General features: G+C 39.0%; 1 protein-coding gene across 2 annotated transcripts in view; it reads left to right on the top strand.

Annotated features, from left to right (window-relative positions):
• Positions 1–12,546, top strand: part of hsd11b1lb (hydroxysteroid (11-beta) dehydrogenase 1-like b) — a 173,576-nt gene extending 161,030 nt beyond the window's left edge. Inside the window, exons 1-7 of one of the 2 annotated variants that reach the window (XM_056271656.1) lie at positions 2,795–2,927; positions 4,931–5,061; positions 5,254–5,365; positions 5,951–6,042; positions 6,123–6,216; positions 10,268–10,433; positions 12,331–12,546. In XM_056271656.1, coding sequence (XP_056127631.1) covers positions 2,852–2,927; positions 4,931–5,061; positions 5,254–5,365; positions 5,951–6,042; positions 6,123–6,216; positions 10,268–10,433; positions 12,331–12,517 — 858 coding nt within the window. In that variant the 5' untranslated portion in view covers positions 2,795–2,851 and the 3' untranslated portion in view covers positions 12,518–12,546. Of the gene's footprint in view, positions 1–2,794; positions 2,928–4,930; positions 5,062–5,253; positions 5,366–5,950; positions 6,043–6,122; positions 6,217–10,267; positions 10,434–12,330 lie in introns of those variants that run through there. The other variant, XM_056271657.1, reaches the window with a different exon arrangement.
• The last annotated feature ends 381 nt before the right edge of the window (positions 12,547–12,927 follow it).

Below are 12,927 nucleotides of genomic sequence, written 5' to 3'. Positions count from 1 at the left end.
TGTGTAGTTTTCTTCTTGTTAGATATTCAGTATGTCATTATCAACATTATCAAACACACAGCATGTTTAATTTATTTTTTTGGAGAAGATAAATTGTTCGTTTGTCCTGACGCCAGTAAATCTTTTGGGCAGCCCGATTTGGGATTACGGGAAAGTATTGTTCAGTGAAATGCACATTTCTCTAAATGACTTGTTGATCTTTCAGCTGTGGATATGGATTGAGTTTCCGGTCTGTTTGCCATGACATCAGGTGGAATATTTTCTGTATATTCTCCGTTGTGCTTTAAACACACTTGTACTATATTTCTGCTTTCCCTGTGTAGATAAATCTTGACGACTTCAAGCCGTTGGAAATGTTCAAGGTTTCACGAGCCTCAAGCGGCTTCTGCAGTTTTTCTTTCTCCTAACTGAAGGAGTGATTCTCTTTCTGGCTTCTTTGTAAATGTGTTTTATTGTGTGGTCCGCGAGCTTCTGCCGGTTCCTCTGGTTCTTCTATTTAATCGGTTTAATCTTTTGCTGCTTTTTTTTACCAAAGTTACGTTTCAGTAGGTGACATTGACGACGAGTGTCAAACTATTCATCCTGTCTGTTTGTTTGATGTTATCGTAAATAATAAAAGAGATATTTTTTGCACTGAAAATTTTTGTTGGTGTTTTGCTGTTTATTGACTTTTTACTTGTACGAACTCTTTCCCCACCATAGAGTCCAAATGTCGGGTTCTGGAAGTAAAAGCTCCATTCATTTCTTCCATAGAGAAATTGATTTTGAATGATAATTTATAAACCTTTAAAGACAGAAATACTGCAATATACGAGGTTGTTAATGGATGGTATTTGCTTCTGTTGAAGCCGCCAGCCCGCATTATTTCAGCTTCGTTTTTAAAATAATAGTTTAACAGAGGAATTCCTGGTGAAAAACTACATTACCCATGATGCTGTACAGAAAATCCACCAATCAGAGTCGAACAAAGCAACCAAAATAGCTCTTTAGCTCCGCCCACTCCCATGAAGCACTGCTAATGATGTAATCGGGTCTAGTCTACACTGTCAAAATGCAGACATTTTTGTTTATATGCACGTTTTTCATATACACAATACATATTGTTTTTATACATATCAATATTTGTAAATGAGTCATTTGATTATGCTGTTCGCATTCGCAATGCTTCATGGGATTGTAGTTCTTAACCTCACTAAAGCCGTTGAGTACACGGTCTTGTCTTTTTGTCGGTTTTTTAAAACTTTTTTGCTTTGAATCAAAGTTTGCAGTGTTGTGATTCACCTCGTTGCTGATTGGCTTGATTTATGGCTTATAACTCTTTAACAAAGACAATTTTAAAATCCTATATGGGGAAAATGATTTAAAAAAAAATACTTCCGGCTTTTGCCAAACCAGACTTCTACCCAATATTTGAAGCGCCATGACGTCACGGAAGACTATCACAAGGGCCAAGGGCTTAGGGGACAGGGCCCTACTTCACTTTCCTTGCATTTTTAATCTTCACTTTCACCACCTGGTGATAAGGCATACAGCTCGTGTCAGATCACCAGATGCCGTAAGTCATCCTGTTTGTTGTGAAACTACAGTACATTTTTTATTGTATTAAAGAGGTAGGGTTAAGGAAAGGTTTGGGGTTGAGGGATAGATAGCCTAGTTGCAAGCACGGTAAACTTCACAATAATTATTGGGAATGTACTAATTAGACTGGAGTGTGACCATAGACGTCTTTTTTCGAGCTGTTGTGATCTCTTTTGGCGCTGTAATGATGCGTGACACACAAATCGCTGTGAACCTTTACTGTCTATGCTGTGAACCGATCACCTGTTCCGCTTTACAGCACGACAAAAAAAATCATGAATGAATGAACTCAGGGCTCGACAGTAACGCTTGTCCGGGACAAGATAGATAATTTTACTTGCCCGACCGGACAAGTAGCTTAACTTTAGTGACAAAAAATAACCCGAGAAGCATCGAAACGCAAGAATGATTGTGATTTTATTACATTCAATGTAAACAGCGATTGATAATGGGTAGGCTAATGTATTTTGGTAACAACGTCGTGTTGAGGCTCTTTGTTAGAGAGACATTCGTGGAGAAATCAAAACAAATGAGTGAAACGGCACACAGAAAACTCACAGAAGAAATGTACGTTACTGAGGTAAACATTCAGATTGTTGTTTATTTATTTATAACATGATTTAGTTTAACATTTACTAAGGGAGCTGTTTTGCTGAATATTATCAAATGTAAGAATTTGACACGAAAGATGATGCATACATTTAATAAGGTAATAAAAGTTCTCTTTATAAAAATAAATAACACATATATGAAGTAAATATCACAAATATGAAGATTAGTAAAATCTGAAAATATTGCTTCAGAATAAATAATTTACACCACCAAACCGTGCATGGTACAGTACAATTTGCTTTGAGTTTTTATTAACTAATATTTGTTTTATTTTATTTAAGCTTTGTTCAATTAACGAAATGTATAGTTTCAGTAAACGATAATAACCCTGATTTTAATCCACTAACAGTGCACTAACTCAAAATAATCTGAGTTTAAACATTTACAGTTCAGACAAAGCAAATTTAATGATGTCACACAGAACAATAGAGCAGTTTTATTTTTTTTCTGCATCAGTTTTTTTCTTCTTTCATGTGTTTGTAAATGTAAACAACACATGACCTTCAGCCTCCTGAACTGTCGGGCAGGTTCAATGGGTGATCAGTCACGGTTTATGACTCTGTTCTGGATCTGCAGGAGGTGTAACACATTGAAGTGCCACTTCTCAATGCACTCGCACAGGATTCAGACGCCAGACTTCTGATCGAGGACACCAGTGGACATGAAGGTGTATGTGAGCTTTTTTCTGCTGAGCGCTGCCCTCATGGCCTACATGTGGAGAGATACGTTTGATCCAGGTCAGGACAACAGATTCACAATAATATATACTCATTTTTATTATTGCATCCCTTCAGATATTTGAGTTATTTTATAGTAAACGTGTAATATAAAACACAACTCAATTCCGAAAGCTATTTGTGTTGGGAGTTTATGTTAAAACACAATGAAAAATAAACATGAAGAAAGCCTTGCATTTTCCAAAGGCATTCATATATTTTTAGATGGTTTAGCACAGGCTTTGTTACCAATCTTAAACTCAAAATGTTTGCAAGTATTTCACCAGAACATTAACCAGCTAAATTATTATATTGGCATCTAGTTATGAAAACGGCTGCCAGACTCATTTATTATGGTTATGTAACTCTCATAAACTTGGTGAAAATAGTATGCCCTTATGATCTAGAGATTATAACTGAATCATTTGAAAAACACAGAATTGAAGTTGTCTTTTTGTAATATATAGAATTAGAAGGAAATTAGTCACTTTTTACCCTGTAAATCCTGACACGTGAAATAATATTCAGACAAATCTATATATTTTTAAATGGTAGTCTATTGGACCTTCTGACAAAATATATATATCTCCCTATATTATGTCTTAGTAAGATGATATTTAAATGCTTATGATCAAAGATCATGCAATGCAACGAACAAATAAAATCCAGATGGAGCATATTTGATACTCAAACTTTAACATGATTTTTCTAAAATAATGATAATCAAATTAAGTTGCTTCAGTCTAGTAAGTGTTCATCTTGAAATATTACTAACAATATAATAGGCACTTTATAAAAATCAATGCAGATTTAACATCAGAAAGACATGTGAACCACGAGCTGAAGGTGGACGCTTTTACAATCATACTAAAAGGCTTGCATGTGTGCAACAGGGTTTCAGCATTTTGATCATGTTGATGATTTAGATGATTCAAATATGATACACAGGCTTTATAGTTAAATTGCTTCTAACTTTGTTTTAACCTTCTTCAGTAGCACCTCATTGCAGTACACGAGATCCAGGGGGCAGAGTTGGATCCAGATCTAAGGGGTGGAGATGGGTAGGATTAGGGGTGGGGTGGGGTGGGGTTAGGGATCAGGGGGTGGAGATGGGTAGGATTAGGGGTGGGGTGGGGTTAGGGATCAGGGGGTGGAGATGGGTAGGATTAGGGGTGGGGTGGGGTGGGGTTAGGGATCAGGGGGTGGAGATGGGTAGGATTAGGGGTGGGGTTAGGGATCAGGGGGTGGAGATGGGTATGATTAGGGGTGGGGTTAGGGATCAGGGGGCGGAGATGGGTAGGATTAGGGGTGGGGTTAGGGATCAGGGGGCGGAGATGGGTAGGATTAGGGGTGGGGTTAGGGATCAGGGGGCGGAGATGGGTAGGATTAGGGGTGGGGTTAGGGATCAGGGGGCGGAGATGGGTAGGATTAGGGGTGGGGTTGGGGATCAGGGGGCGGAGATGGGTAGGATTAGGGGTGGGGTTAGGGATCAGGGGCGGAGATGGGTAGGATTAGGGGTGGGGTTGGGGATCAGGGGGCGGAGATGGGTAGGATTAGGGGTGGGGTTATGGATCAGGGGGCGGAGATGGGTAGGATTAGGGGTGGGGTTAGGGATCAGGGGGCGGAGATGGGTAGGATTAGGGGTGGGGTTGGGGATCAGGGGGCGGAGATGGGTAGGATTAGGGGTGGGGTTAGGGATCAGGGGCGGAGATGGGTAGGATTAGGGGTGGGGTTGGGGATCAGGGGCGGAGATGGGTAGGATTAGGGGTGGGGTTATGGATCAGGGGGCGGAGATGGGTAGGATTAGGGGTGGGGTTAGGGATCAGGGGGCGGAGATGGGTAGGTTTAGGTATGTAAGGTGGGAGGAGTTGGATCTGGGTCCAACTCCTCCCCCTGGATTTCGTGTTCTGCAGTGAGGACCATCTCACCTTCTTGGGAGTTCAAGCCTTAATAAATCTTCTGATCAAGATCAAGCGGTGGGTTGGGTAAGAGTTACACTGAGAGCAGTGTGTTGTTGAGCACAGATTCGCTTCGGGGGGCCCGAGTGTTGATCACAGGGGCCAGTTCAGGGATCGGGGAGCAGATGGCCTACCATTACGCTAAGTTTGGGGCTCAGATCATCATCACTGCGAGACGATTAGAGGCTTTAAAAAAGGTCAGTTCGTTTTTCCGAAACACTTTAAGACATTCCCAATACTTTTTCAATTAATTATGGACTTTAATCAGTAGATGCCCATATTTTTTTTTTTGAAAGTAATGCAGAGGTTGTAAGGCTGTGAAGTTTTGTACGAAAGCAAAGGCTTTAATGAGCAAATGAAAGTGATCTGTAAGATCTGTGGATGTTCAGGTGGCGCAGAAGTGTGTGAAACTGGGCGCACAGAAGATGATGTATATGACCGGAGACATGTCGGACCCCGCGGACCCCGAGAGAGTCGTCAAATACGCTGTGGAAAAACTGGGTGAGAAATGATTCAATATATTATGCAATATATACACTACCAATAATTAAAAAAAAATGTATGACACCAAGGCTGCATTTATTTGTTAATAAAATTAGGAATGCACGATATATCGGCCACCATATATCGGCCGGTATATATTCATTCATAATATTAAGGTTATTATCGGTCCAATAAGAATATTTGGCAGATATTTTAAAGGCAATAAATAATGGATTATTTCCTTCAGCTGAGACACTTCAGATGCGCACAATTTGAAATAACTGTTCTCTGTCTATTTGAATATAAACAATAAATTGATATCAGAATATTAGAATAATTTCTGAAGGATCATGTGACACTGAAGACTGGAGTAATGATGCTGAAAATTCAGCTCTGATCACAGAAATAAATTACATTTTAAAATATATTAAAATAAAAACAGTTATTTCAAATGGTAATAATATTTCACAATATTACCATTTTTCCTGTGTTTTTGAGCAAATATATACAACCTTTGTGAGCATAAGAGACTTCTTTCAAAAAGAAAAACTCTTATTTAATGATTCCAAACTTTTGACCGCATGTCGTGTGTGTGTCCTGCAGGTGGGCTGGACTTTCTAGTGTTGAATCATGTTGGAAACACTAACGTAGAGTTCTGGAACAGAGACGCAGACCACGTCAGGTCACTCATGCAGGTCGAACACTGAGAGAATGGCTTTTGTTGCAATGTGTGTATTTCTTCGTTCTCTGTTCACACTGATCTGACTCGCTGCAGGTGAATTTTGTGAGTTACACACAGATGACAGCAGCAGCTCTTCCTGTGCTGGAGACATCCGCTGGATCCATCATTGTAGTGTCCTCAATGGCAGGTGAGTCTAACTTTGTTGGTGTTATAGTTAATATTAATCTAGTTAAAAGCACTTTTGGCTATGATTTGGGCAGAGACAGCCTTTGCAATTCGGATGCCCCCCCCCCCCCCCCCAAACCCCACCATATGAGGAAAAAATGACAGACAAAAGCATTTCATGCAATGAAACTGCAATTACTTTATTATCTTTGTTATATTTTACATTTAACATCTCATACTTCACTAGTAATAGTCTATTTATATACGCATTCCATCTCCAACCACAATGAAATACTTTTAAATATGAAACTAAACCGCCAGTAGGTGATGGCAAATCGTTGTCTTAACAAGCGAGTCATTGAATCATTCAGTTAAATGATTTGTTTAAAGGCACACTATGCAAGAATTGTACCTTGATATAACAGCTTCAAAGTCATTTCGGTGGTAAACAAACTCATAGTAGGGCGAATCATCCTGGTAATAAAGCTTGGCGGGGTCGCCGCTGGAAAAACCAGCAATGCAAGTTTGAGAGGAGCGCCCCCGACAAATCTCGCGAGAATCACGACTTGCTTTACGGCAACGACGTCACACACATCAACAACCACATATGAAGCACGAAGACACTTGCGCGCATTTCAGACGTGATACTTGACGATGGAAGAAGCAAAGAAAACGCGGTCGGAAGAGACTTGGAAAAGGAAATGAGAATCTGACCACGTGAGGAACCGGAAAAGAGTCCCTGATTCGCGGCTGATGAGCTGATCAGCGCCAGCTGTTTTGAATGAGGATGTCCGATATATTGTTTGTTACCTCGTCCTGTCTTTGTCAGATGGTAGTTGAGGCTACCAGGGTTCTACTCGCCGTGTTCTCCTGCATTCCACTCCTGTACCATGCTGTGGTTTCCTGAGATTTTCCCGGAGGAATTTCTACCTGTTCCTGCATCTGTGTCTGCCCGCCCACTGCGTCCCTGCGTTGCCGAGCCTGAGTCTTCTTCTGTCTGCTTCCATTTTGACCCACACGGATATCTACTATTGTGCTCAATAAATTATTGTTTACTCGCAACTGAATCCTTTGACTATTTCCTTGTGACAGTCCCACTCGGTCGGGCTTTCACTAGTTGGCGCGAGCTAAAAAGCAGCACTGGATTCAACCGCGATGCTGACCTGGCGATCTTGTTGATGGATTAAGTAGCCTAAATCTCTTATTTCTAAACTTGATTGCGTTCTATGTTGTTGCGCTTGCTTGTAGTATGCCATTTTTTTACGATGCTGTTCATTCATCCATTGTTGATAATTAGACCAGTCCAAAAATGTCCACATAATGTCTAGATAGCTATTTACGACAGTGTAAGTGTTCCACAGCGACTATAGGGGTCACTGTTTGACTAAAACACAATTTCTGCATAATGTGCCTTTAAAGCGGCTAATTCTTTTAGGGACAAAGCAAGTGACTGTCTGCGTCCGAAATCACATGCTCCCTTGAGTAGGTACTTATTTTGAATAAGTTATTACTTCACGACAGCTAAAAAAGTATGTTTCAGTAGCGGAGATAGCTTGGGTGCGGCCGCCCCAGGGCCCCGTGCCAATTAGGGGCCCCTCAAACGCCGCCGATCTTGCGTCACTGGACAGGAACGGGGCCCTCGCCAGCAGTGATGCCGGTAACTTTTTTCAGTAACGAGTAATAAAGCGTTACTATTTCCAAACCAGTAATCAGATTAAAATTACTGATCCAAATTACTGTGCGTTACTATTTTTTGGCATTTTCTTTAGTGGCTGATATGCGATATGAAACCGAAATGTGAGTGAGAAGGCAAAATCGCGACACACTCCAACTCCCAGCGTTATCCTTCCCGTCCAGATCCAATGCTACCACATCTTTAAATTACTATTAGTAGGCTATTGTTTGAAGTTAAAGGAGCTGTATGTAAGATTGTGGTCAAAACTAGTACTGCAATCACTGTCAAATTACTGTAGAGTGGTGTATCCCCTCCCCCTCCTCCCTGACTCGAGGTTGCCAGATCGGCTGCAGGATCCAGCAGGAACGTGACGAGCTGCAGCTGTGGTAACTAGAGCAGAGCTGGCAACCCGGATGCCGCAACACTACTGACTTTGTGATTGGTAGATAGGTGGAGGGTGGAGCATCAGACCAAAACACAACATGACAACATCAACATCAGTTGAGGGCTGCAACTGCACTTTTTAAATGACAATATCCTGGCCAGACTACTGTTGTCAGTGATATAAGTATTTGAAATGTACATGATTTCTGAATGTCTAGTGACATTTCAGGGCCATTTTATGATTAATTGAAATAAATTTCTTACATACAGCTCCTTTAACATTATAAAATACGTAGACTTACACTACATCACAGTTGAGGATAATTTCTTTAAAATTGGGCAATTCCAGCGTTATGGACGTGACATTTGGTAAAAAACTTGAAATGTAAATTCTCAGAAAATGCATTTAATACCAATATATTGAAACGTCTGTTTATCCTCCTTAATAAAGGAGTCCAGACTCCAGACATTAGAAAAATATCAGTCTACACATGCGTTTTATATTTAATATGAGGGAAATACACGGACGTGACACAAAAAAACTTAAACCCACCGGATGAAGAAGGGCTGGCTCTCCACAGAACAAAATATTCATTTTGTCTTATTTTTCGTGTTCGCATTTATGAGGGAAAAACAATGTTACGTGACAGTTCCCCGTTACGGACGTGAGCGTTCTGAAAGCGGCACTGAAAGACTGCTTTTAAAAATTTTCCCAGAGACATCAAACATAAAGTACAAAGCCATTCATTAAGGCGAATTTCGTTTTGTGTTAATTGTATCTTCATTCTAATCAATGTTTCATCAACCAATTGCCTGGATTTAATAAATAAGAAGTAAATATAGCAGACAATAGATAATCGCGCCGGCGCGTGAACTGGAGCTCGTCTTGTGAGTCATAAATGAACCGAAACACAGAGTAGGCCTACTTGCCTCACACACCTGAGAAATATATCTATAGAAAGCTCAAAATGTGTACTTTTACAGAACAATTCAAAACGAAAGAAAACAGACTGTTCTCTGAAAAGAACGAGATAGCCTTTGTGTTTTATTTAACATATAGGCCTAAGCTTACTTGGCTCAACAAGTGACACATTATTACATATGCATTCATCAGATATTTTAAGTTTTTTTTTTACGGTTTTAATTTTAAAATCACTTGGCAGCAGAGGGCCCCATGATGAAGCTCCGCCCCCACTGTACTGAGAGTCTAGCTCCGCCCCTGGTATGTTTATAGTATGAATGTAATCTGGACGTACTACATTCGACATGTTGTCATTCTCAGCATCAGTTCGTAAAAATCCTCTCCCGGGGCATCATGGGATAGTAAAGCGTCCATCGTATCACACTTAAGAATCATCCGGGTACTCTTTTCCTCCTCTTTACTGTGAAATCGGACTTGCTTCTTTTGTCACATACTGTTTTTTGTCTACTATATTGTAAGGAAGTATGAGATTTCGGACGCAGCCACTGTGTTAATGAGTGAGTCGTCATTCATTAGAACGATTCATTCAAACACGCGGATTCATTCAGTAACGAAACATTACCGTGTTGCTCGGAGACGCGCAATGGCTGTGGATTTGTTTGGAATTATTTTAATTGCCGAAATAGAGCAAAATCAGACAATATTCCGAGTCTTAAATATGTCACCTAATAGTAACCTCATGTTTATTGAATTTTTGTATAAAATCAATATGACATTTGCAAACGTGCTGAACTTTAGCTCGTGTGGCATTGCCTAACTATCATTTATATTAAAAATAAGACTCGCACAGAGACAAAAATGTCCCATACCTTGAATTTTTGGGGCATTTTTATTAATTTTGGTGGCTTTTTTGAGCACAAATGGAGGCCCCTTCTTTTTTCAAGTGAAACTGTTGAAACACAGCAAAGGCCGCTACTGGATTTGGGACACAATCATTAATTTTCTCTGTGTAAATTGTTTGTTGTTGTCACTTGTCAGTCACATGCAGTTATAAAGGACTAAAGGTCCACGCTGTTTTCCTCTCTGATTCAGGTAAATTGGCAAGTCCGTTTGTGGCTCCGTACACCTCTACTAAGTTTGCGATGAACGGATTCTTCGGGGCGATGCAGAGTGAACTGGCAATCCAGAAGAGCAACGTGTCGGTGTCCATCATGATCCTCGGACTGATCGACACCGAGTCGGCCATGAAGAAGATCAGGTTAGTTTCACTACAGACAGAACTGATGACGGACTAAATCTAGCACTTCTGATACTGCAAAACTTGAAGAAAACATCCCTTTTATAGATTATCACCTTCATCAAGTAATTCATAATTGGTTTGGATCTTGCAACCATTTTCTTGAATCAACTTTCTATCATATACCAAGCAGTTTAATGTTTAATAAATGCTGAATTTACAATTTGCTTCTTAAATGTTACATCAGGTTAATGGCAATTTTCACAAGAGTTTTTATTTTAATAATCATTATGTACTATTTTATGCGATATCTTTTCTTTAAAATGGTAAGAATGATTTATATGTAAAACACATTTTATTTCTATTATATATTTACAATGATTAATATATTAAAAATATAAAGTTTTAGCTTAATTGTTTGACAAAGATCACATTAAGACAAAGTACCACTTTGGTTCTAATATGCAGTTTGTGTGCGTTTAAAATGACTAGTTAAAGTTTTTATAGTAACACTTTGCAAAAAGGTTTCATTTGTTAACAATAGTTATATGCATTACTACTTAAACTATGAAAAAATACTTGAAAAAGAATTTATTTATCTTGATGTTAATTTCAACATTTACCAATACATTTGTCAATTGAATGGTTAATGATAGATGCATGTTAACAATAAATGTCAGGTAATGCATCAGCTAATGTTAATTAAACGGACCTTATTGTAAAGTGTTACAGTTTTTGTTCTGTCGACATTGGTGTGGTCCAAAATGCAATCAATGTTTCCAATCTTTTCTGTGCATCACTCTAAATATTTTAGGAAGCCGGTTATGAATTCATTTGCAGTTTGTCCTCAGCACATTTATCTTGTTACTTTGGTGATCTATTCATGGATCATGAATAATCATTCTAGCAGCTTCACACACACTGACACAACCGAAGCACATTTTCAGCTGTCAATATGCAAATGTTTAGTATGTGTCTGATGGCCCCATTTCAGTGACTCAAGTTTTATCATTTTGATTGAACATGATTTTTTCAAAAATACAAAATTGTACATGCGTTACATTCTGCTCACTTCTTATTACTCATTACTCCATCCTTCAGGGTCACATGATCCTCCAGAAATCATTCTAATATGATGATTTGCTGCTCAAGACACATTTCTTATTAACAGTTGTGCTGTTGCTTCATATTTTTTGGTGAATAAAATGATACATTTTTTGTCAGCATTCTTCGACTAATCTTTTGTTGCATTATAAAAGTCTTTACTGTCATTTTTGAGCAATTTAATGCATCCGTGCTGAATAAAAGTATTAATTTCTAAAAAAAAAAAAAAAAAAAAAAAACTTCCCCAAACTTTTGAATGGTATTGTATACACACACACACACAGTAATTGTACAACATACAATAGTGGCCAAAAGTGGAGTTCGCCCAAGGAAAATTTGCATCTTCACCCTAAAAATTGTTTAGATTTTGTAAGCATATTGCATAGCTTGGAGTTGATTGTTTTTGTTGTGATACTGCAATGCCAAATTAATGCAGACATAATTTTTGGCCAGGCTGTCTTACAAATTATAAACACATGGAAAACCAAGAGAGAACCAATGAAATAGTAATGACTGATTATGTATGCTTTTTTTATAGGCATAGTAAAATAAAACCTGTAGCTGTAGTTTGCATTTTTCCAAATAATTTAGTCAGATAAATGCCTTAACCAAGTTGAGTGTTTTCCTAATATTTTTGTAGGGTCATAAAAACAGATCCCCCCCTCGAACATCACTTTTGGCTACTATTGTATTGCTTCATTAAAGTGTTCGGCTGATGCTTTTAATCCATAGCAACTCGCTTAAGTGATGAAAACGATCCGGACGTGTTTTCCTGAGAATCCCCCATAACTGTTCTCTCTCGAATCTCTCTCAGAGGATTCACCACGATGACGGCCTATCCTGCGAGTGAAGCGGCTCTGAGCATCATCAAAGCCGGGGCGTCCCGTCAGAAAGAGGCCTACTACCCCTGGTTCCACTATTTCACCTGCCTGATCAACAACATCTTCCCCTTCCTGAAAGATCTTGTGCTGTCAGGCCTCAGCATGGACAACAAGGACTAATACATGTGCAGAATTCAGACATGAACGGGAGAACACATGTATAGTGAGGAGTGAATGATGTATGCGCGCTTGACTCAACTTTTACAGTGTGTTTAGGAAATTGAAAAACTTTTGAATCATTATTTTTATTAATTGTAGACTCGAAATACAAGCAAATCCTTGTAAATAATATAGTACAATGCATCACAAAATCAGTTACAGAACAAATAAGATTTCATTAGTTAACATTTTACTATAACATTGACCAACACTTCTACAGCATTTTAACTGTCACCTGCCCGTATACGGGCAACCTAAATTTACTTCACTATATTACTATTAAATCCTAATCTAGTCATGACAAACTATATATCGTTGGAAAGTTCTAAGACTCCTTAATAGATATTTTAGCGCTGTTTTTTTCTTACAAA

Source organism: Rhinichthys klamathensis, unplaced genomic scaffold, assembly GCF_029890125.1.
Source record: "Rhinichthys klamathensis goyatoka isolate OS25496 unplaced genomic scaffold, OSU_Roscu_1.1 h1tg000323l_1, whole genome shotgun sequence".
In the NCBI taxonomy this organism is placed as follows: domain Eukaryota; kingdom Metazoa; phylum Chordata; class Actinopteri; order Cypriniformes; family Leuciscidae; genus Rhinichthys; species Rhinichthys klamathensis.
The sequence above is the reverse complement of the archived record's forward strand: the minus strand, read 5'-3'. Positions and strand labels throughout refer to the sequence as shown.